Source organism: Bombina bombina, chromosome 1 (genome assembly GCF_027579735.1).
Source record: "Bombina bombina isolate aBomBom1 chromosome 1, aBomBom1.pri, whole genome shotgun sequence".
NCBI classification, from domain to species: Eukaryota; Metazoa; Chordata; class Amphibia; order Anura; family Bombinatoridae; genus Bombina; species Bombina bombina.
Window position 1 is genome coordinate 456619359 of NC_069499.1, and position 24895 is coordinate 456644253.

Below are 24895 nucleotides of genomic sequence, written 5' to 3' on the forward strand. Positions count from 1 at the left end.
CCTCTCACATCTACTGATGAAGCCTATTCAAACCCCTACTGCCCTGGGTTCATTTAAAATCTTATATTTCTGAACTGTTTTGATCATGAATATCTTGTGTAAGGTTGTTTTTTTCTCTTCCTGTTTCTCTCATTTGTCATTTCTATTATTTAAAAATGCATTCCAAGAAGCAATATAGCTGAATTACTCACCCATTAGATACATTGTCTGCATATTATCATTAACATTCATTTAATAAATTAGTCTGTGTTGACAGGCTTATCAGAAGAAATTCCCCCACTCACTTTTCCATAACCTCCACAGATAATCTTTTTAATGCATAATAAGGTATAATAGGTAAGTACCAAATGTATACATATATACACACACACACAATATACAAGATATGTGTATTCAAACTTGTACATATATATATATATACATACATACATACATACATACACACAGTGGTGGAAAAATATCACTATGGGTTACTAGTTAGGGGTTAAAAGCTACTTGCCCAGAGGGAAAAGGCTACTAGTCCGCAAAGTTAAAGATAGGAAACAGTGAAAATTCTAAAGTTGTCCTCTTTAATTTCTATGTCATCCGAGATTAGTGTACTACTATATATATATAAAAATAAATATACGGCTAGATTTAGATTTTTGTCGGTAATGACCCGCGTAGCTAACGCTGGCTTTTTTCCCCCCGCACCTTTTAAATACCGCTGGTATTTAGAGTTCACAGAAGGGCTGCGTTAGGCTCCAAAAAGGGAGCGTAGAGCATAATTTACAGCCACTGCAAATCTAAATACCAGCGGTGCTTACGGACGCGGCCAGCTTCAAAAACGTGCTCATGCACGATTCCCCCATAGGATGGGGCATTTTGAGCTGAAAAAAAACCTAACAACTGCAAAAAAGCAGCGTTCAGCTCCTAACGCAGCCCCATTGTTTCCTATGGGAAAACACTTCCTATGTCTGCACCTAACACCCTAACATGAACCCCGAGTCTAAACACCCCTAACCTTTCACTTATTAACCCCTAATCTGCTGCCCCCGCTATCGCTGACCCCTGCATATTATTATTAACCCCTAATCTGCCGCTCCGTACACCGCCGCCACCTACGTTATCCCTATGTACCCCTAATCTGCTGCCCCTAACACCGCCAACCCCTATATTATATTTATTAACCCCTAATCTGCCCCCCTCAACGTCACTGACACCTACCTACAATTATTAACCCCTAATCTGCCAACCGGACCTCACCGCTACTATAATAAATGTATTAACCCCTAAAGCTAAGTCTAACCCTAACCCTAACACCCCCCTAAGTTAAATATAATGTTATTCTAAAGAAATAAATTAACTCTTATTAAATAAATTATTCCTATTTAAAGCTAAATACTTACCTGTAAAATAAATCCGAATATAGCTACAATATAAATTATAATTATATTGTAGCTATTTTAGGATTAATATTTATTTTACAGGCAACTTTGTATTTATTTTAACCAGGTACAATAGCTAATAAATAGTTATTAACTATTTAATAGCTACCTAGTTAAAATAATTACAAAATTACCTGTAAAATAAATCCTAACCTAAGTTACAATTAAACCTAACACTACACTATCAATAAATTAATTAAATACAATACCTACAAATAAATACAATTAAACTAACTAAAGTACAAAAAATAAAAAAGAACTAAGTTACAAAAAATAAAAAAATATTTACAAACATTAGAAAAATATTACAACAATTTTAAACTAATTACACCTACTCTAAGCCCCCTAATAAAATAACAAAGCCCCCCAAAATAAAAAAATGCCCTACCCTATTCTAAAATTAAAATAGAAAAGCTCTTTTACCTTACCAGCCCTTAAAAGGGCCTTTTGCGGGGCATGCCCCAAAGAATTCAGCTCTTTTGCCTGGAAAAAAAAACATACAATACCCCCCCCCCAACAAAAAACCTAACACTAAGCCCCTGAAGATCTTCCATACCCCTAATCTAACCCAAACCCCCCCTAAATAAACCTAACACTAAGCGCCTGAATATCTTCCGACCTTATCTTCACCACACCGGGTATCACCGATCGGTCCAGGCTCCGATGTCTTGATCCAAGCTCAAGCGGGGGCTGAAGACGTCCATCCTCTGGCTGAAGTCTTGATCCAAGCGACGGCTGAAGAAGTCCATCTTCGGGCAGAAGTCTTCATCCTATCCGGGCAGAGGAGGAGATCCGGACCGGTAGACATCTTCATCCAAGCGGCATCTTCTATGTTCTTCCATCCGATGACGAGCGGCTCCATCTTCAAGACCTCCGGCGCGGATCCATCCTCTTCTTCCGACGACTAGACGACGAATGAAGGTTCCTTTAAGGGACGTCATCCAAGATGGGGTCCCTCGAATTCCGATTGGCTGATAGGATTCTATCAGCCAATCGGGATTAAGGTAGGAAAATTCTGATTGGCTGATGGAATCAGCCAATCAGATTCAAGTTCAATCCGATTGGCTGATCCAATCAGCCAATCAGAGTGAGCTTGCATTCTATTGGCTGTTCCGATCAGCCAATAGAATGTGAGCTCAATCTGATTGGCTGATCCAATCAGCCAATCGGATTAAACTTGAATCTGATTGGCTGATTCCATCAGCCAATCAGAATTTTCCTACCTTAATTCCGATTGGCTGATAGAATCCTATCAGCCAATCGGAATTCGAGGGACGCCATCTTGGATGACGTCCCTTAAATGAACCTTCATTCGTCGTCTAGTCGTCGGAAGAAGAGGATGGATCCGCGCCGGAGGTCTTGAAGATGGAGCCGCTCGTCGTCGGATGGAAGAAGATAGAAGATGCCGCTTGGATGAAGATGTTTGCCGGTCCGGATGTCCTCTTCTGCCCGGATAGGATGAAGACTTCTGCCCGATGATGGACTTCTTCAGCCGCCGCTTGGATCAAGACTTCAGCCGGAGGATGGACGTCTTCAGCCCCCGCTTGGGCTTGGATCAAGACATCGGAGTCTGGACGGATCGGTGATACCCGGTGTGGTGAAGATAAGGTCGGAAGATATTCAGGCGCTTAGTGTTAGGTTTATTTAGGGGGGGTTTGGGTTAGATTAGGGGTATGTGGGTGGTGGGTTGTAATGTTGAGGGGGGTATTGTATGTTTTTTTTCAGGCAAAAGAGCTGAATTCTTTGGGGCATGCCCTGCAAAAGGCCCTTTTAAGGGATGGTAAGGTAAAAGAGCTTTTCTATTTTTATTTTAGAATAGGGTAGGGCATTTTTTATTTTGGGGGGCTTTGTTATTTTATTAGGGGGATTAGAGTAGGTGTAATTAGCTTAAAATTGTTGTAATATTTTTCTAATGTTTGTAAATATTTTTTTATTTTTTGTAACTTAGTTCTTTTTTTATTTTTTGTACTTTAGTTAGTTTATTTAATTGTATTTATTTGTAGGTATTATATTTAATTAATTTATTGATAGTGTAGTGTTAGGTTTAATTGTATTTATTTGTAGGTATTTTATTTAATTAATTTATTGATAGTGTAGTGTTAGGTTTAATTGTAACTTAGGTTAGGATTTATTTTACAGGTAATTTTGTAATTATTTTAACTAGGTAACTATTAAATAGTTATTAACTATTTAATAGCTATTGTACCTGGTTAAAATAAATACAAAGTTGCCTGTAAAATAAATATAAATCCTAAAATAGCTACAATATAATTATAATTTATATTGTAGCTATATTAGGATTTATTTTACAGGTAAGTATTTAGCTTTAAATAGGAATAATTTATTTAATAAGAGTTAATTTATTTTGTTAGATTTAAATTATATTTAACTTAGGGGGGTGTTAGGGTTAGGGTTAGACTTAGCTTTAGGGGTTAATACATTTATTAGAGTAGCGGTGAGGTCCGGTCGGAAGATTAGGGGTTAATAATTGGAGGTAGGTGGAGGCGACATTGGGGGCGGCAGATTAGGGGTTAATAAATATAAAATAGGGGTCGGCGGTGTTAGGGGCAGCAGATTAGGGGTACATAGGGATAATGTAGGTGGCGGCGGTGTGCGGTCGGCAGATTAGGGGTTAAAAAAATTTAATAGAGTGGCTGCGATGTGGGGGGACCTTGGTTTAGGGGTACATAGGTAGTTTATGGGTGTTAGTGTACTTTAGAGCACCGTAGTTAAGAGCTTTGTGAACCGGCGTTAGCCCAGAAAGCTCTTAACTCCTGGCTTTTCTTTGCGGCTGGAGTTTTGTTGTTAGATTTCTAACGCTCACTTCAGCCAAGACTCTAAATACCGGCGTTAGAAAGATCCCATTGAAAAGATAGGATACGCAAATGGCGTAGGGGGATCTGCGGTATGGAAAATTTGTGGCTGGAAAGTGAGTGTTAGACCCTTTCCTGACTGACTACCAGCAATAGCCCAAAACCAGCGTTAGGAGCCTCTAACGCTGGTTTTGACGGCTAACGCCAAACTCTAAATCTAGGCGATAATTTATGTGTGTCTGTTGTATACAGAAAAGATGAGCTTGTATACATAAATACACAAACTACCGTACACTGTATAGCCAAAAGTATGTGGGCACCTTACAATGACACCTATATGAGATTGTTGGACATTCCATTCCAAAATCATAGGCAATAATATAGAGTTGCTTCCCCCTTTTTGGATAAACAACCACTCCTCTTTTGGCAAATGCTTTCCACAATATTTCGGAGTGTGTCTGTTGGAATTTGCAAGCAGGGGACCGCATTGCACAAGCAGTAGCTTTGCCTCGAGGCTGGGCGTGCAAGGTCCATGAAAGCAAAGTCTGCCCGGCACATGATAAATGGAGCCCTGTAAGTTTGTTTTCACAGCTGGGCTATTGTTGCTTATTGATCTTTCCACTTAACAATCATAGCACTTGCAGTTGACTAGGGTAGATCTAGTAGGGTAGAGATTTGACAAAGTAACATGTGATAAGAGTCATCCTATGACAGTGTCACATTTTAGCTCTTCAGTATGACCCATTGTACTGTCTCTGGAGATTTCATAGCTATGTGCTGGATTTTATGCACCAGTTTACAGTGAGTGTGGCTGAAACACTCAAATTCAATAATTAATAAGGGTGTCCACATACGTCTGCCATCTAGTGTGTGTATGTATTTATGTGTTTATATACAGTATGTATATATATATATATATATATATATATATATATACATATATATATATATATATATATACATACAGTAGATATATATATAGTAGATATATATATATATATAAATATATATATATATATATATATATATATATATATATATATATATATATATATATATATATATATATATACAGTGCTATTTTTGCCAACTCATAAGAGGTAATATTTTTAATTATCATGTAAATACTCTAGTTTTCACAAGTAGGGGCTGCAAAATCATACAAACATTGTAAATAATCTTGTTCCTTTGCTTTACTCAAAGTTACTAAGCAGAAAATATCAATCAAAAATTAATGAGTACCGGCACCTTTTCTTTTACAAAAAAAGCACTGCGTATATATATATATATATATATATATATATATATATATATATATATATTCCAACAGCCAAATCAGAAAAGTCCCTATTCTATAAACTGTTAATAACAATACCAAGAATATGGGAATGAACACAAACTGTAAAAGCACACAGAAACACTCACTGTACCTGAAGCAAGCATGTCATTAATTAGAACGAGAAATCTCTCATCGGGTATCTGGGCATCTGTGTGCAAAAACACTGTTCCAATATTCTTCACTCCAACTTTGAAATACAGTGTAGCTATGTCACTCTGAAATGAGATAGAATATATTACTTATATATATAACTAATGTGGATATATATTGTACATAGGGTTCATGTAAATACATTTACTTGGTGCTGTTAGTCATTGCCCTGACCCTAGTGTTTAGCAAATACATCTGTTTTTGTATTCAGCATTACATATTAGTATAACATTAATGCTAAACAGAACTGCTAGCTGGTGAGTTAGGTCACGTGGTTAACTGGTTATCTGGGATACATACTCAAACCTCATGGCTGCAAATTCTAACTCTGTCAGCGTCTGGTCAGCACTTTATTTTTTTAGATATTAAAAGATCAGTGCTATTTAATTGCTTATTTTTCCACTTTCACTTCAATACATAATTAATCAGAATTCTAGGCAAATGGAGGAATATTGCAATAAATTACACAACAGCTTCTACTATCAGTAACCCATGAAATGGTTACTGAACCACAGTACCATAATAATACAGTTACTGATTGGAAATGAAGAAAAAACAAAACACCAGTACAATAAGATCTACTAAACCACATGTCACTTAATGATTGTTACAGACACCATATTTTCTTGCTTAGAGCTAAAGACCTCTAGTTATCAAGGTCTGGCGGACCTGATCCGACAGTGCGGAGCATGTCCGCCAGACCTTGCTGAATACGGACAGCAATACGCTCGCCGTATTCAGCATTGCATCAGCAGCTCACAAGAGCTGCTGGTGCAACGCCGCCCCCTGCAGACTCGCGGCCAATGGGCCACCAGCAGCGCGGTGTCAATCAACCCGATCGTACTCGATCGGGTTGTATTGTGGCAATGTCTGTCCGCCTGCTCAGAGCAGGCGGACAGGTTATGGAGCAGCGGTCTTTGTGACCGCTGCTTCATAAATGCTGTTTCTATGCTATTTCTCGCCAGAAACACGGGGCATCAAGCTCCATTCGGAGCTTGATAAATATGCCCCAAAGGCTTATTTCTCATATCTCGCTCTATCTATCGGTCTGTACATGTGTGTTTGTATATACTCTGCTGTGTAAGGCTAGAAGAGGCAAATGCATCCTGCAATCAGTGACAGCTACATTAGCTAACAGCGCTATAAATGTGCCTATAACTTATTGTGCTGCAGTGCAGTCCGCGACCGCTCTAAAAGATCCAGAGCAGTGAAGGAAAAGGAACTATTTTGTGAAAATGATCTGTTAGGCTTTTCTTTTCCTTTAACCGAATCCCAAAGTCTAAAGTTTCATCATCCAGGTCTGTTGAGGAAAAGAGAGATATACTTATAGGGCACGATCCGATATGCAGCGTAGTTTGTGGCGCAAGCGAGGGAACCCGCGCCGCCCGTAATTTCACCTCGCAACTCGACCTATCCAATATACTGCGCCGTCAGATGCTAAACTGGCATAAGTAGGAAAAACCTGCGATCAGCTAAAATGTGCGCAAGTACACATTTTAGTCGTCGCAAGTACTTACGCCAGTATTTTGTTCACGTAAAGTCTCAATAAAGTGTAGTTTTATGCAAATTAGCCTACGAATCATAAAAAATAACGGCCAGTTCTAAGAGATGCGCCACGCAATTACGACATTCAAAATTCATACTTAAACCCCTGCGCAGCCGCCATTTTCTTTAGTGTGTTTGGTCGGTTCTTGGAGCTACAGCACAATACAGTGAGTAGGAGAAAGTCGTTAAAGTAGAGAGAGAGGCGCATTGCATAATATTTAGTTAGGTCGGATTTCGTGGATTTGTTAAGCTTTTACATTACTGTCACTTTTTTATATATTGCACACATTTTGCATACACACATATACAAAATACACAACACTTTTTTTTTTATAACACCTTACACATTTTATTTATCTTTTACAGTGTGAAAGGCTGAGTGTTTGGTTGTGATTATGTGTGATTGAAGTGGGAGTGAGTGTGTGAGTGTGTGAAGTGTGAGGATGTCAGGGAGAGCTAGGGCGGGGGGGAGGAGGGAAGGGGAGTTGCAGGGAGAGGATTATGGACAGGAGGAGCAGCAGGGTCCCCGTCAGGGAGTGAGCGGAGTGGGGAGAGGGAGAGCTAGAAGGGAGGATGGGAGTGGGGTTGCCCCAAGGCCAGGCACACTCAGAAGAGGGATAGAGGGTGCACATGGAGATAGAAGGGGGGAGGAGGGAGAAGATAGGGAGGAACCCACACCAGGGACATTCCAGGGGCGATGAGTGTATGAGGTGCCCCAACTTCACATTCGCTGAAAACCTCGCTCTAGTCCAGGCTGTCCTGGAGAACCATACTGCCCTCTTTGGCCAAGAGAAGGGCAAAGGAGTTGCCCGTAGGCATAAAGATGTCTGGCTGAAGGTGGAGGAGGCTGTTAATGGTGTGTCCCAGCAGAGGAGGAATGTGGATGGCCTAAAGAAGAGGTGGAACGACTGTAAGAGGAGAGTTAAGGAGAAGATGGGCCAAGAAGCAATGTCCCAGAGGGCAACAGGAGGTGGGCCTCACCATGAGGCGGAATATAATGAGTGGCAGGAGCTGATTCGTAGGTCCCTGAGCGTCACAGCATTCCGTGGACTTCCAGGGGCTCATGACTCAGGGATTGCAACATCAGCGCAGCATGCTGGTGAGTAACATCCCACACACCAGTATTATATGTATTTGAGATATAACATCCTATAATGTCACACATTCATGTACACAATGAGGAGCATGGTATTTGGCCTACTAACAAAAACATCTACAATGAGATTTAACATTAAAGGTACATGAAACCAAATCTTTTTATTTCATTATTCAGATAGAGAATACAGTTTTCAACAACATCCCAATTTACTTCTATTATCTAATTTGCTTCATTATTTTCTTATTCTTTGTTTATTAAATATCAATGCACATGGGTGAGGCAATCACACGAGGCATTGATGTGCATCCAACAATCAGCAGCTTCTGAGCCTATCTAGATATGCTTTTCAGCTAAGAATATCAAGGGAATGAAGCAAATTAGGTAATGGAAGTAAATTACAAAGTTGTTTACAATTGCATGCTCTAGCTGAATCATGAAAGAATCAAAATGGGTTTAATGTCCATTTAATGCTACTTAACACATTGAAATTCATGATATGAGGTGGAATAGTGAAATACTAACATATCTCAGAGTAACACAGGCCACAAGTCACATGTAGAGTTTTCAGTAAATGGACACTATAGTCGTCACAACCATAGTGTCACTTAAAGAACACATTTTCGCCATCACTGACATGTACACAGAACTATTGTATGAAACACATACATGCATACTTTGCATATTAAAAACCCTCACATCACAAATCTCAATGTGCACATGCATGTTATAGAGTTTGAGATGAGAATGTGTATAGGCCCTAGCATGTACATTGTATGCCCACATGGATATATATCTGACTGTACTAATCCCTCTCATCATTTGACTCCTCCACAGAACCTCCAGTCACCAGGGTGCCAACGCCCATGCATCCACCTCCACCACCGCCACAAAGTATTTCTCCACCTCGACCACCGGTCCGGAGAGTCCAGCAGGAGTATGCCAGGCATGATCTGGGTTGGACTGCCTCTATTGAAAATCCGGATGTCATGCCGCCAGCATTACATGAGGATACCTGGCAGGAGCCCTGGCCGGAGGACTATTCCTTTGGCTTGGAGGGGGAGCCAAATCAGCCCCGAAGGGTAGATGCCTTTACCCCCCCCCAACAATATCAGCCCACTCAGGGATTCTACCACCAGGCTGAGTGGGTGCACACCATCTGCTGCACTTGGAAGAGCTCCAGCAGCTGAGATCATCCCACAGGCAGCACCAGCAGCTGAGATCATCCCACAGGCAGCACCAGCAGCTGTGATTCCACAGGCAGCACCAGCAGCTGTGATTATCCCACAGGCAGCACCAGCAGCTGAGATCATCCCACAGGCAGCACCAGCAGCTGTGGTTATTCCACAGGCAGCACCAGCAGCTGAGATCATCCCACAGGCAGCACCAGCAGCTGAAGATATTGAAATTGAACAGGCACCTAGAGTCCCTGCTGGGGAAGAGCCCATAGATCCGCTGACTTCCGCCATGGGCGATGAATACATTGCCCTACAGAGGAGGCAAACAGTAACCTGCGAGAGTCTCACATCAACCTGCGAGAGAATGCAGAGGGACCAACGCAGGTTTTACAGGAGCCAACAGACTTTACAACAGCGTTCCATTGAGCTGCAACGGGACATGGCAGCATCTTTAAGTGCTATGGTCCAGAATCAATCTCAGATGCTGAGAGTTATTTCTGGCATGCAGATTCAGAGTGACAACAGATGGAGGGAACAAAACCAACTGTTGGGTGTGTTGGTGGAGCATTTCACACACCAGCAGGACATTGCCTCCAGCATCTCATCTGTGGCCAGCACTCCTGTAGGATCCTCTGAATCCACACAACCCAGGAGAGGCAGGAGAACCACTCCAGGCCCCTCAGCCCCCTCATCTAAGAAGCCTAAAAGAAAATAAATATTGTTATATTTCATCCTAAATCTTGTCCTCTGTTATTTACCATATAATTGTCATCCACATACATGTGAGGGGTGTTTTAGTACACTAATATCTTTGAAAAATATAATAAGGCCTGTGTGGAAATGGCCCAGAAAAGGTAATATCATCATGTTTATGACATATTCATGTTCTCTAAACCACATCACATAGTTGTGTATGAAGGGTACATATAGTGATATTCACTTTTAAGATGTAAATCAAGGTTTCTCACATCCAATAGAAATAGACCCATGTGCAGGGATAGGCACGAGCCAAGGTTGTTGCTGACATTTTCTAAGGTAAAGAGTTTTAGTGAAGGACACCTTGCCTATCCCTGCACATGGGTATATATATCTAAATAATAATGTTTTTACAGAAGGTGTGAACATAAGGTATAAACATCCATTTTCATTCCTCAAAATGATTGTCAATAAATCATAGTGACCAAAACATGATTTGAACTAATTATATATTTCCAGTAATTAGAGTGGTTAAGGGAATGGGGGTGGGATGTAGTAGTTTCACTTACATGCAGTGGAACTCCGCAGTATGTAATTCGATGACCAGCTGCAGCAGGGGCAGCACCATCACCATGGACCTCAGCAGCAACTATAGAATCAGCATGTGTAGACAGAACAACAGGGGATTGTAGGGCTTCCAGCATCCCTTGTGCCCCATGATGTCCCCCTGTGCCCCATGATGCACCCCTTTGTGATTGGTTTGACAAACTTGCAGGGGCAGGAATAATAAATGCTTTTAAGAGGTTAACTATTTGTGATCAAGCTGCTGATATGTATGTTGTTAAGCATGCACTTGTTAGGCCTTCAGAGAGTTACGTTGGTTTCTAAGTCAGTGCAAGGGTTCCTGCGGCTGAAATTTGTGGCGAGATGAGATTGGAGTAGATTTTCTGAAATCTGCGCGCGTAAGTACTTACGTTGTATATTGGATACCAAACTGCGCGTGTTTTGTATGTCAGTCTATGGGCCAAAAAACTACGGGCGAAGGCAGAAATCTACGCGCGTAACTTCTAAGTTACGCCGTATATAGGATACCAAAACAGCGCAAATGTTGGCATCGCCGGCTTTTGCGGGTGACGATTTATATCGGATCGGGCCCATAATGTACCTGTAAATGGAAGACTTCAGTTCAACAGGCTATGTTTGAATGACGCTAATCACTTGCACGCCTAAAGGGACATACTAATTTAAAAAATGACAAGCTTTTATTGTTTAGAGCATGTCATTTTTACATTAGTGACTTAGGGGTAGATTTATTAAATTTCGGTCGGACATGATCCACTGTAGTGGATCATGTCCGCCCGACATCGCTAAATGCCGACAGCACACACTGTCGGCATTTAACATTGTACAAGCATTTCTGTTGAAATGCTTGTGCAATGCCACCCACTGCACATTCACGGCTAATCGGCAGCTAGCAGGGAGTGTCAATCATCCCAATCATATCTGATCGGGATGATTGCAGTCCGCCACCTCAGAGGTGGCGGATGAGTTAAGGAGCAGCGGTATTACGATCACTGCTTCTTAACTTAAGTTTCTGGCAAGCCAGAAACTTCGGGGGTAGATTGCAGCATCCGCTGCTTGATAAATCTACCCTTATATCTTACTATGGCCTTAATCACAATCTATTGGCTGAGGCCTTTTCGACTCTTTCCAGCACCCGAAAACATGTTTTCAGATCCTCAGCAATAACAACCAATTCTGATACACTTTTCAATACCGTTTCAAGGCTGTTTTGACTGCACATTCGACACCTCAAGACACTTACGGCTAGATTACAAGTTTTGCGTTAGAGGCTATGCGGAGCTAATGAGCAGTTTTTTTCTCACCGCTCACTGACCTGCAGCTCTGGTATTATGAGTTTTTACAAACCCGTCGTTAAAAGACAAGAAGTGAACTTTGAGCAAAATTTTGCTCATTACCACACTCCAATACCAGCGCTGCTTAAGTCAGCGGTGAGCTGGTCGTATGTGCTCATGCACGATTTCCCCATAGGAATAAACAGGGAGAGCCGGCTGAGAAAAAGTCCTGCAAACACCTGCAAAAAAGCAGCGTAAAACTCAGTAACGCAGCCCCATTGATTCCTATGGGGAAATAAAATTTATATCTACACCTAACACCCTAACATGAACCCCGAGTCTAAACACCCCATATCTTACACTTATTAACCCCTAATCTTCCGCCCCCGACATCGCTGACACCTGCATTATATTTATTAACCCAAAATCTGCCGCTCCGAACACCGCTGCCACCTACATTTTACTTATGAACCCCTAATCTGCTGCCCCCAACATCGCCGCCACCTACATTATATTTATTAACCCCTAATCTGCCACCCCCAATGTCGCCGCCACCTACCTACACTTATTAACCCCTAATCTGCCGCCCCCAACGTCCCCGCCACTATAATAAACATATTAACGCCTAAACCGCCACACTCATGCCTCGCAAACATTCATTAAATATTATTAACCCCTAATCTGCCATCCCTAACATCGCCGCCACCTACCTACATTTATTAACCCCTAATCTGCCGCCCCCAACGTCGCCGCCACTATACTAAATGTATTAACCCTTAAACCTAAGTCTAAACCTAACCCTAACACTCCCTAACAAATATAATTTAAATAAATCTAAATAAAATTCCTATCATTAACTACATTATTCCTATTTAAAACGAAATACTTACCTGTAAAATAAACCCTAAGCTAGCTACAATATAACTAAAAGTTACATTGTAGCTAGCTTAGGGTTTATTTTTATTTTACAGGCAAGTTTGTATTTATTTTAACTAGGTAGAATAGTTACTAAATAGTTATTAACTATTTAATAACTACCTTGCTAAAATAAATACAAAAGTACCTGTAAAATAAAACCTAACCTAAGTTACAATAACACCTAATACTACACTACAATTAAATAAATTAACTAAATTAAATACAATTACCTAAACTAAATTAAATTAGCTAAAGTACAAAAAAAACCCCACTAAATTACAGAACATAATAAACAAATTACAAGATATTTAAACTAATTACACCTAACCTAATATCAAAATAAAAAAAAGCCCCCCCCCCCAAAATAAAAAAATCCTCTAGCATAAACTTAACTACCAATAGCCCTTAAAAGGGCCTTTTGCGGGGCATTGCCCCAAAGTAATCAGCTCTTTTACCTGTAAAAAAAAAAATACAAGCACCCCCCAACAGTAAAACCCACCACACACAACAAGCCCCCCAAATAAAAAGCTAGCTAAAAAAAACTAAGCTCCCCATTGCCCTGAAAAGGGCATTTGGATGGGCATTGCCCTTAAAAGGGCAGTTAGCTCTTTTGCTGCCCAAACCCCTAATCTAAAGATAAAACCCACCCAATACATCCTTAAAAAACCCTAACACTAACCCCCTGAATATCGACTTACAGTTCTGAAGACCGGACATCGATCTTCAAGGAAGCAGCAGAAGTCTTCATCCAACCGGGCCGAAGTCCTCAACGAAGCCGGGAGAAGTCTTCATCCAAGCCGGGCGAAGTTGTCCTCCAGACGGGCAGAAGTCTTCATCCAGACGGCATCTTCTATCTTCATCCATCCGATGCGGAGAGGTCCATCTTCAAGACATCCGACGCGGAGCATCCTCTTCATCCTACGGACTAACGACAAATTAAGGTACGTTTAAGTGATGTCATCCAAGATGGCGTCCCTTAGATTCCGATTGGCTGATAAAATTCTATCAGTTAATTGGAATTAAGGTAGAAAAAATCCTATTGGCTGATGCAATCAGCCAATAGGATTGAGCTTGCATTCAATTGGCTGTTCCAATCAGCCAATAGAATGCGAGCTCAATCCTATTGGCTGTTTGGATCAGCAAATAGGATTGAACTTCAATCCTATTAACTGATTGCATCAGCCAATAGGATTTTTTCTACCTTAATTCCGATTGCCTGATAGAATTCTATCAGCCAATCGGAATCTAAGGGACGCCATCTTGGATGACGACACTTAAAGGAACCTTCATTCGTCGGGTAGTCGTCGGATGAAGAGGATGCTCTGCGTCGGATGTCTTGAAGATGGACCCCCTCCACATCGGATGGATGAAGATAGAAGATGCTGTCTGGATGAAGACTTCTGCCCGTCTGGAGGACCACTTCACCTGGCTTGGATGAAGACTTCTCCCAGCTTCGTTGAGGACTTCGACCCGGTTGGATGAAGACTTCTGCTGCTTCCTTGAGGATGGATGTCGGATCTTCAGAACAGTAAGTCAATCTTCAGGGGGGTTAGTGTTAGGTTTTTTTAAGGGTGTGGTGGGTTTTATTTTTAGGTTAGGGACTTTGGGCCGCAAAAGAGCTAACTGCCCTTTTAAGGGCAATACCCATCCAAATGCCCTTTTCAGGGCAATGGGGAGCTTAGGTGTTTTTAGTTAGGCTTTTATTTGGGGGGTTGGTTGTGTGGGTGGTGGGTTTTACTGTTGGGGGATTGTTTGTATTTTTTTACAGGTAAAAGAGCTGATTACTTTGCGGCAATGCCCCGCAAAAGACCCTTTTAAGGGCTATTGGTAGTTAAGTTTAGGCTAGGGTTTTTTTTATTTTGGGGGGCTTTTTTATTTTGATAGGGCTATTAGATTAGGTGTAATTAGTTTAAATATCTGTAATTTGTTTATTATTTTCTGTAATTTAGTGTTTTTTTTGTACTTTAGCTAATTTAATTTAATTTATTTAATTGTATTAAATTTAGTAAATTTATTTAATTATAGTGTAGTGTTATGTGTTATTGTAACTTAGGTTAGGTTTTATTTTACAGGTACTTTTGTATCTTTTTAGCTAGATAGTTATTAAATAGTTAAAGGGACACTCAGGTCAAATTAAACTTGAATTATTCAGATAGAGCAGGGAATTATAAACAACTTTCCAATTTACATCCATTAAAAAAAAATGTGCAGTCTTTTTATATTTACACTGTTTGAGTCACCAGCTCCTACTGAGCATGTGCAAGAATTCACAGAATATACGTATGTGCATTTGTAAACAACTAGAAAAACTAATTGTATGAGGAATACAATAGAATTCACAGCAGAGATTGCCACAGATTGTATATCATATAAACTCCAAATAATGGATTCAGATAGATTTTATATTATATTTTTTTAAAAAGTTCCATAGCATTCATACCTTATAATCTTTATTAAAGCAACTAGGAACCAACATTCACACAGTGGTAGCGGTAAGAAAATTAAAAACACTTAAACCCAGTCATGCATATTAGTTGTATATAGATATATAGATCAACATGGGCATACTTTGAATTATATAAAAAATAAGCTAAGCCCTTACAATCCGAGGGCTGATTAACTTTTAACTATTAGTCTAAAGTAGGCACCATGATTGACCCGCTATTAGCAAAATAATTTTTATAGTTTTTGCACAAGGGTAAGCAGTTAAAAACGGCAGACAGGAGAGACAAAGCTGCTCCTGCTGGACCCCTGACGCGCGTTTCACAGAACGCTTCCTCAGAGGGGGTGTGCGGGCCGCCGCTACCCGACGTGATTTATGTGTCTGTTGAGCCCACCTTCCTAGCATCATAGGTTGCCCATTGTAGAAGATAGGTATCCGATTGGTTCACGGATCTTTCAGTCAGACCGGTTTACTCTGACGTGGATTGTCTTACCGCGCAACCGGAGGGCGTGAGTCATAGGACGTGTTTCAAACAGTGGTAGAACCAGTCACAATTGGTATACTGGGGGTGTGTGAGAACTGCTCTGTGACGATAGGACGATCACAGAGTAGTGTAAACAGAAGATTCGGATCGTATGTCACATTCGCTTACAAAGCTACAAGTGATCATATTGAAACTTTGAACATAGAAATTATTGTAAGCATCAATACAATTTTAGGTAGAGTACAAGAGATAATCAAAACGATCATAGGTGAAAAACTTGAAAAAACCTTGGTACATGAAAGTGCCGTATGAGCACTATTTGTGCATTATAATACAAAAATATTATTGAAAAACAATTGTATGATAATGAGAAAAAACGGCATGATGCAAAGAAGTGCTTGATTGGCACTGCTAGTGCATGCGATGAAAATTATATATACAATTGTATGTATATTCTGAAATGTCTGAAAATTCATAGATAAAGTGCTTTTAACAGAGTTAGAATATATTATAAAATTATGCTCTGTATATAACATATAGGTGGAATTTTTACAGACAAAGAAATAAATTATTCGCAACAGATAGAGAATATTCAACAGGATATTATGTCATATACATTGATGCTGATCAATGCTATTTGCATATTTTTACCGAATGAGAAGTCAACATTATAGGATACTCCTAAGTAGAAATATATATTCTCTTTATAGATATTTACTTTAATATTTACTTTAATATTTCCACCTATTTTGAGGTGGAAATGTTGAAAAATCCTTATTAAAACTCGAATGCAAGTGGATTTATTCCTTAAATGCTGTTAAACCATATGGTATGAATGATTTCAATAATTATTTTGTATACTTATAATTTCCATCCTTTACTCAAAACTAATGGAAATCGGTACAATATTGTTACATTGCCAGGCACTGTATACATTGCTGTTAATATAAACAGTGTATAATCTGTGCATAGTCTGCTATGACAAATATTGCATCACTTCACATTTCAGATATTCACTTAAGTGTTCTCCCTTTCTCTCACTCAATTACTATATATTAGAGTAATTTCTACTCACATGTCACTAACTAGTAAGATAATAAGTGACTGAATCCTACTATAAAATATTTATTTTCAATACTTGCACATCACTAATCAGTAACTAGACAGTTACTTATTTTTTCTTGAATTTTATTTTGAATTTTATTTTCACTCTCATTCACTTTTATCCTTTTGGATTTTTGATTTTCAACATTACCAAATCTTTATAAATACTATTATCACAAGTACATTATTCACCCTTTAGTTTAATTTATAAGCAGCATTCTCTAACATAGATTATTATGGTCCCCTGGCTTTATATATAACCAGGCACCTGGCCTCCTATGATCAATGATTCTATAGTAAAAAACTTCACATTATGTTTGCAGTTCAGAAGTGCATTTTCTTTTTCAACAGTACAAATTGTTTGCAAACTCGCAACATTTAACATCATAAATAGAATTCAATCAATATTCAAACTACTTTATGAGGTCAGTTTATTGTAAAAAATTAAAGTAAATATCGATAAAGAGAATATATATTTCTACTTAGGAGTATCCTATAATGTTGACTTCTCATTCGGTAAAAATATGCAAATAGCATTGATCAGCATCAATGTATATGACATAATATCCTGTTGAATATTCTCTATCTGTTGCGAATAATTTATTTCTTTGTCTGTAAAAATTCCACCTATATGTTATATACAGAGCATAATTTTATAATACATTCTAACTCTGTTAAAAGCACTTTATCTATGAATTTTCAGACATTTCAGAATATGCATACAATTGTATATATCATTTTCATCACATGCACTATCAGTGCCAATCAAGCACTTCTTTGCATCATGCCGTTTTTTCTCATTATCATACAATTGTTTTTCAATAATATTTTTGTATTATAATGCACAAATAGTGCTCATACGGCACTTTCATGTACCAAGGTTTTTTCAAGTTTTTCACCTATGATCGTTTTGATTATCTCTTGTACTCTACCTAAAATTGTATTGATGCTTACAATAATTTCTATGTTCAAAGTTTCAATATGATCACTTGTAGCTTTGTAAGCGAATGTGACATACGATCCGAATCTTCTGTTTACACTACTCTGTTATCGTCCTATCGTCACAGAGCAGTTCTCACACACCCCCAGTATACCAATTGTGACTGGTTCTACCGCTGTTTGAAACACGTCCTATGACTCACGCCCTCCGGTTGCGCGGTAAGACAATCCACGTCAGAGTAAACCGGTCTGACTGACAGATCCGTGAACCAATCGGATACCTATCTTCTACAATGGCCAACCTATGATGCTAGGAAGGTGGGCTCAACAGACACATAAATCACGTCGGGTAGCGGCGGCCCGCACCCCCTCTGAGGAAGCGTTCTGTGAAACGCGCGTCAGGGGTCCAGCAGGAGCAGCTTTGTCTCTCCTGTCTGCCGTTTTGAACTGCTTACCCTTGTGCAAAAACTAAAAAAATTATTTTGCTAATAGCGGGTCAATCATGGTGCCTACTTTAGACTAATAGTTAAAAGTTAATCAGCCCTCGGATTGTAAGGGCTTAGCTTATTTTTTATATAATTCAAAGTATGCCCATGTTGATCTATATATCTATATACAACTAATATGCATGACTGGGTTTAAGTGTTTTTAATTTTCTTACCGCTACCACTGTGTGAATGTTGGTTCCTAGTTGCTTTAATAAAGATTATAAGGTATGAATGCTATGGAACTTTTTAAAAAAATATAATATAAAATCTATCTGAATCCATTATTTGGAGTTTATATGATATACAATCTGTGGCAATCTCTGCTGTGAATTCTATTGTATTCCTCATACAATTAGTTTTTCTAGTTGTTTAGTTCTGTTCTCTGAGATCCCACAATAGATACTGATCCCAGTTAACAATATTCATTATAACATATATATATACCAAATATATGTATTTAAATACAAATAAAGGGACTATATCTGTCATTACTTAACTCCATCCCCCCACCACCTCTACTCTAAAGTATTTTAAGTTCAGACTAAGTGCTATTGCATTATCTTTTTATCATGCATTTGTTGATTTAGCAAATCTGCTGTATTGACTGGTCCTATAATAACTATATAGTAACTATTCTACCTAGTTAAAATAAATACAAAGTTGCCTGTAAAATAAAAATAAACCCTAAGCTAGCTACAATGTAACTATTAGTTATTTTGTAGCTAGCTTAGGGTTTATTTTACAGGTAAGTATTTAGTTTTAAATAGAAATAATGTAGTTAATGATAGTAATTTATTTAGATTTATTTAAATTATATTTAAGTTAGGGGGTGTTAGGGTTAGGGTTAGACTTAGGTTTAGGGGTTAATACGTTTAGTATAGTGGCAGCGACGTTGGGGCGGCAGATTAAGGGTTAATAAATGTAGGTAGGTGGCAGCGATGCTAGGGATGGCAGATTAGGGGTTAATAATATTTAACTAATGTTTGTGAGGTGGGAGTGCGGCGGTTTAGGGGTTAATATGTTTATTATAGTGTCAACGACGTTGGGGGCAGCAGATTAGGGGTTAATAAGTGTAGGTAGGTTGTGGCGACATTGGGGGCAGCAGATTAGGGGTTAATAAATATAATGTAGGTGTCGGCGATGTTGGGGGCAGCAGATTAGGGGTTCATAAATATAATGTAGGTGGCGGCGGTGTCCGGAGCGGCAGATTAGGGGTTAAAAATTTAATTTTAGTGTTTGCGATGTGGGAGGGCCTCGGTTTAGGGGTTAATAGGTAGTTTATGGGTGTTTGTGTACTTTTTAGCACTTTAGTTATGAGTTTTATGTTACAGCATTGTACCATAAAACTCTTAACTACTGACTTTTAAATGCGTTAGGGCTCTTGACAGGGTGGGGTGTACCACTCACTTTTTGGCCTCCCAGGACAGACTCGTAATACCGGCGCTATGGAAGTCCCATAGAAAAAAGACTTTACGAAGTTTACGTAAGTCGTTTTGCGGTAAAGCCAAAGAAGTGTGTGGTGACCCTAAACCTTCAAGACTCGTATTAGCAGCGGGCGTAAAAAAGCAGCGTTAGGACCTCTTAACGCTGCTTTTTTACCTTAACGTACAACTCGTAATCTAGCCGTTATAGAGGTCTATTAATATACATGGTGTTAATTAATTATAGCTCCATTCATCCCTACTGGAGATGCTATATACAGTGGAGATGGCACACATTTACATATGTATAGTTTTATATATATATATATATATATATATATATATATATATATATATATGTCCAATAGAACAAGGAGCAAAGCCGGAGGCGAAAACTTGAATATGAAGAGTTTATTCCGGAATGTTGCTTAAACATCTAGAAAACAGTCAAATAAATGCCTTTATTTATTTGACTGTTTACTAGATGTTTAAGAAACATTGCTGAATAAATTCGTATTCAAGTTTTCGACTCCGGGTTTGCTCCTTGTTCTATTGGAGTTATATGCTTACTCAGTGGTTGGGAATTTCACAGCTTACCGAAGCCACAAGCCTAGCCTAGCCTACAGTGGATTGGTGCAAAACTTCTTTTGACTTTTGCTGTCCCTATGATCCGGAGACTATTGGAGGCAGGTACACTCTGATGTCAGAGAAGGTGGAACTCCCACCTACAAGGAACAAGCGTTTGCACACTGAGGACATTCCCTGTGGACATGACCTGAGAGCTTTGTCATTCGACTGGAACCGACTGCAGAGGTTGTCCGTTATATATTCAACGCGGTACCAAGGACATAGAGGGAATAACGTCTTTCTTATCAGCGATTAGAAAGGGATAAGATAAATACTCACGCTACCTGAATTGGAACTTTGCCTCAGCTTGTCTGACGTACATTTTCAGTCTATTATATAACTTTTTGCCAGACACTTATCGGATTGAGCCTGTCTAATAAGGACCTTGTTTCTCATTGGGAACTGTAAACATTAACTGTTGTACACCGTATTTATACTTTTTCTTAGTCCTACGGAGGCATAAGCACACTCGTTCATTTAACTTTCTTACCTTTGTCTTATCTTGGTCCAATTGCTAACCATAGATTATTATTATAAAAATTATATATATATATATATATATATATATATATATATATATATATATATATATATATGTGTGTGTGTGTGTGATAAGTACGTCACAGCCTCACCAGGACCACTAACATCTACAAATGGCGTGGTTTTAATTTTAATATTTGATTAGAAGTCACACTGGCACTGTTGTGATTGTCACTAACAGTACTGGCATCTTCATAACCGTGTTTTAAAAGGGATTGTACAATTGCGAAACTGAACCTACCGTTCAGTTTCCATCCGCACCACTGTTTAACCACCTGAATGCATAATGAATGTTTTTAGGATGAACAGACTGGGCACCATTTTTCTATTGCTTATATGGTCAATTTAAAGCTGCCACAAGTATTGTTTTTATAATATTTATTTATACTGTTTGTCAAAGGACCATTTCCATTTGGGTGTGATCTGAAAACAAGACGGCTTTCTATGGAAAAGGACTTATAATATATTCTTATACTGGATTAGTAAATGTAAATGAATTACAGCACCCACCAGGTAATACTGAGCACGGAGAGGGTTAACCAGACCCAACCAAATCACAATGCAAGAAGTTCTCCAGCTAGTAGTGAAAATTGACCTTTATTTGTGCATACAGGGCTCCAACAATAACAGCAACGTTTCAGGCAAACAATATGCCCTCTGTCAAGCTTAACTTAACTTAACAAACTGTAAAGCGTGAACCTGCTGCCTTGCAACATTGGGCGAGATTACATATGCGGCGCAGGCTTCAGAGTAACTGCTGAAACGCGCGCCGCCCATAATTTTACCTCGCACATCGGGGTATTACATATATGGCACCAGCAGTTCATAAAGTGCCGTAAGTCGGATAATAAACTAGCGATGTTCAGAAATGTGCGTAAATACAATTTTCTGGAGTTGAAAGTGACTTACGGTACTTTAGAAACTGCTGGCGCCTAAGAAAAAAAGTAAAAAAAATAAAATCTCCTGTAAAAGTCTAACATGCCTCCCAAAAATAAACCCGACACATAAAACCCCTATATCTGCAACCCCCCCACATTGCATCTAATAATAAATGTGTTAACACCTAAACCGACAATCCCCCACAACGCTATATGCCTAATTAAGCTAGTAACCCCTAATTCGCCATTCACCCATATTGCAATCTACCTAGAAAAAGTATTAACCCCTAAATCCACCAACCCCAACATCACAAACTACCTAATAAATGTATTAACCTCTAATACGCCATTAACCCACATCGCAAAGTACCTATTAAAACTATTAACCCCTAATCCGCTATTAACCCACACAATGCAATAATCCTATTAAAATATTAACCCCTAAACCACCAAACCCACACAACGCAATAATACTAACAAAACTATTAACCGCTAATCCGCCTAACCCCTACAACGCAAGTACCCTAATTAACCTATTAACCCCTAATCCGCCAAACCCCAACAACACAAATAACTAATTTAATTACTAAGCCCCTAACACCCACTAAATTAACCCCAAATTACATAAAATAATAAAATACTAAATTATAATTAAAATAAAAGATCCCTAACAATACTTAGAAAAATAAACCTAAAATGTAATTAAAATAAATTAATCTAAAATTACCAAAAATAAAAAAGTCTAACATTACAGAAAATAATAAACAAAATTATCCAAAATATTTTTTTTTAACCTAATCCCTATGAAAATAAAAAAGCCCCCCCAAATAAAAACACGCCCTAATCTAATGCTAAACTACCAATAGCCCTTAAAAGAGCTTTTTTTGTAGGTTATTGCCCTAAGTTAAACAGCTCTTTTGCATTTAAAAAAATTATAAGTCCCCCCACTAGTAAAACCCACCACCCACCAAACCTCCCAAAATAAATAGACCTAACATTAAAAAACCTAAACTACCCATTGCCCCTAAAGGGGCATTTGTAAGGGCATTGAGCTCTTTTACTGCCCTTAAAAGGGCATTCAACTCTTAAGATTGCCCATTAAAACCCTAATTTAAAAAAAAAAAAAGCCTAAGTCTAACCCCCAAATAGGTACTCACTGTTCGTGAAGTCCGGCAGAGAAGGTCCTGTTCCAGGTGGTAAAGTCTTCCTCCAAGCAGCCGACATCTTCTTCCAAATGGGGACCACTTCTTTCTTCATCCAGGACCTAGCCGGCGCGGAGCGGAGATGTGCGCGGAGCAGGACCGGAGACCTATTCTCCAGCCAATTGAGCATTATGGATACAGGTATATTCTGAATTTTTAATTGGGTATATTATCAGACTCTGTTTGGCTTTTTCTAGGCTGAGTATGTATGGTTTCCATTTTTTTATGATTTTTTTCTGTTCTGCCCTGAAGATCCCCCAGTGCATCTGCCTTCTCAAAAAATAACTGTTGGTGAATCTCATGTTTGAGCTGAGTGAGTGTTGGGTTTTGCATCTAGACAATTCTTCAATATTATCTTTCTAGCTTGTAGTATTGTGTTGTGGATAAATAGTTGCTCTTGTAAATTTGGTTTTTGGAGATCAAGGAATATGGCGGTTCGGGCACTGAAAGCTAGTTGTCTTGTGGTGATAGTCTTAACCCAATGTGTTAATTTTCTCCAGAAGTTGTACAGTTTGGGGCAAGACCAGAGCATATGTATTAAGTCTGCTTTCGCTAGTGAGCACCTTGGACACTTCCCTTCTAGAATTCTGGTCTGTGATTCTCTAATATTCACAGAAAGCATAGCCTTTATAATTTTTGTTATGCTCTGCTGTATTAGATCAGGGTTAATTTCTTTGTCCAACAATTGTGATCATTTATCCCTAATGTATTGTAATATATGCTCAGTTTCTGTGGCTGTTAGAGTCTTATATGTCAGTGAGATTGAGGTGTTACCCTGTAGGTATAGTTTGATGACATGATAAAGGCTACAGTCAGTTTTGGGAAGTTGGTTGGAATTCAACACTTCTGTTATGTAGTGTTTCGCTTGCAAGTACGAAAAGTGATGGTTGTGTGGTATATCTTTTAAGGTTTGTAAGTGCGCGAAAGTATGGATTGAGTGATCCCCATCGTCTAGTAAGTTCGCAGTTGTGTCTATACCCAATGTTTTCCAAAGTTTGAACATCAGTTTTGTGAAGCCTGGTATGAAGTAGGGGTTTCCCTGGAGTGGAAGAAATTTAGTGGCCTCATGATTTACTTTTTGACACATTTTCCTCCATGCATATGCTGGTTGTTGTAGCATGGGATATTGAGTAAGGTATTTATCTGCCTTCGCTGCATTCATATGAGGGATCATCGAAAGGGACCATGGGGCTACCGCCTGTTTCTCGAGGTCTGGAATTGTGAAGTGTTCGTGTCCTGTCAACCAATCTAGAACATATTTTGCTTGATTCGCCCAACTGTAAAATTCTTTGTTAGGTACCGCCAGGCCTCCCGCCTCGACTGAGCTGACCATACATGTAAATTTAATTATGTGTTTTTTTTTCCCAAATAAAAGAAAGGATTAGGAAATTCCAGAACTGTAGTTCCGATTTATGTATTACATAAGGTATCATTTGCAATAACTAAAGAAGGTTAGGGAATAGAATATTTTTTATTCAGCCAATTCTTCCAGTCATTGTGAGAGGAAGTTTTGTCCAATGTGATATTAAGTCCTGAGCTTCTTTCTAAATTGGCTTGTAGTTGGCCTTGTACCATTTGCTAGGGTCTGTGTTAAGTCTGATGCCTAAGTATTTGAAATGATCTTTTACCAGTTTAAAAGTTATATGTCAGTGTCTGCGGGTGATGGCATTGGTGCAGCCAGATTAGCTTCGTCTTATCCGTATTAATTTTGTATCCTGATATTGCTCCAAAATCCTCTATGATTGCCATTA

The 24895-nt window shown here is 39.0% G+C and overlaps 1 protein-coding gene across 1 annotated transcript in view; it reads right to left on the reverse strand.

Annotated features, from left to right (window-relative positions):
• The window catches only part of LOC128658546 (dynein axonemal heavy chain 11-like), a 1692686-nt gene that overhangs the window by 400202 nt on the left and 1267589 nt on the right, over positions 1-24895 (reverse strand). Inside the window, 1 exon segment of the mRNA XM_053712841.1 lies at positions 5671-5794. Coding sequence (XP_053568816.1) covers positions 5671-5794 — 124 coding nt within the window.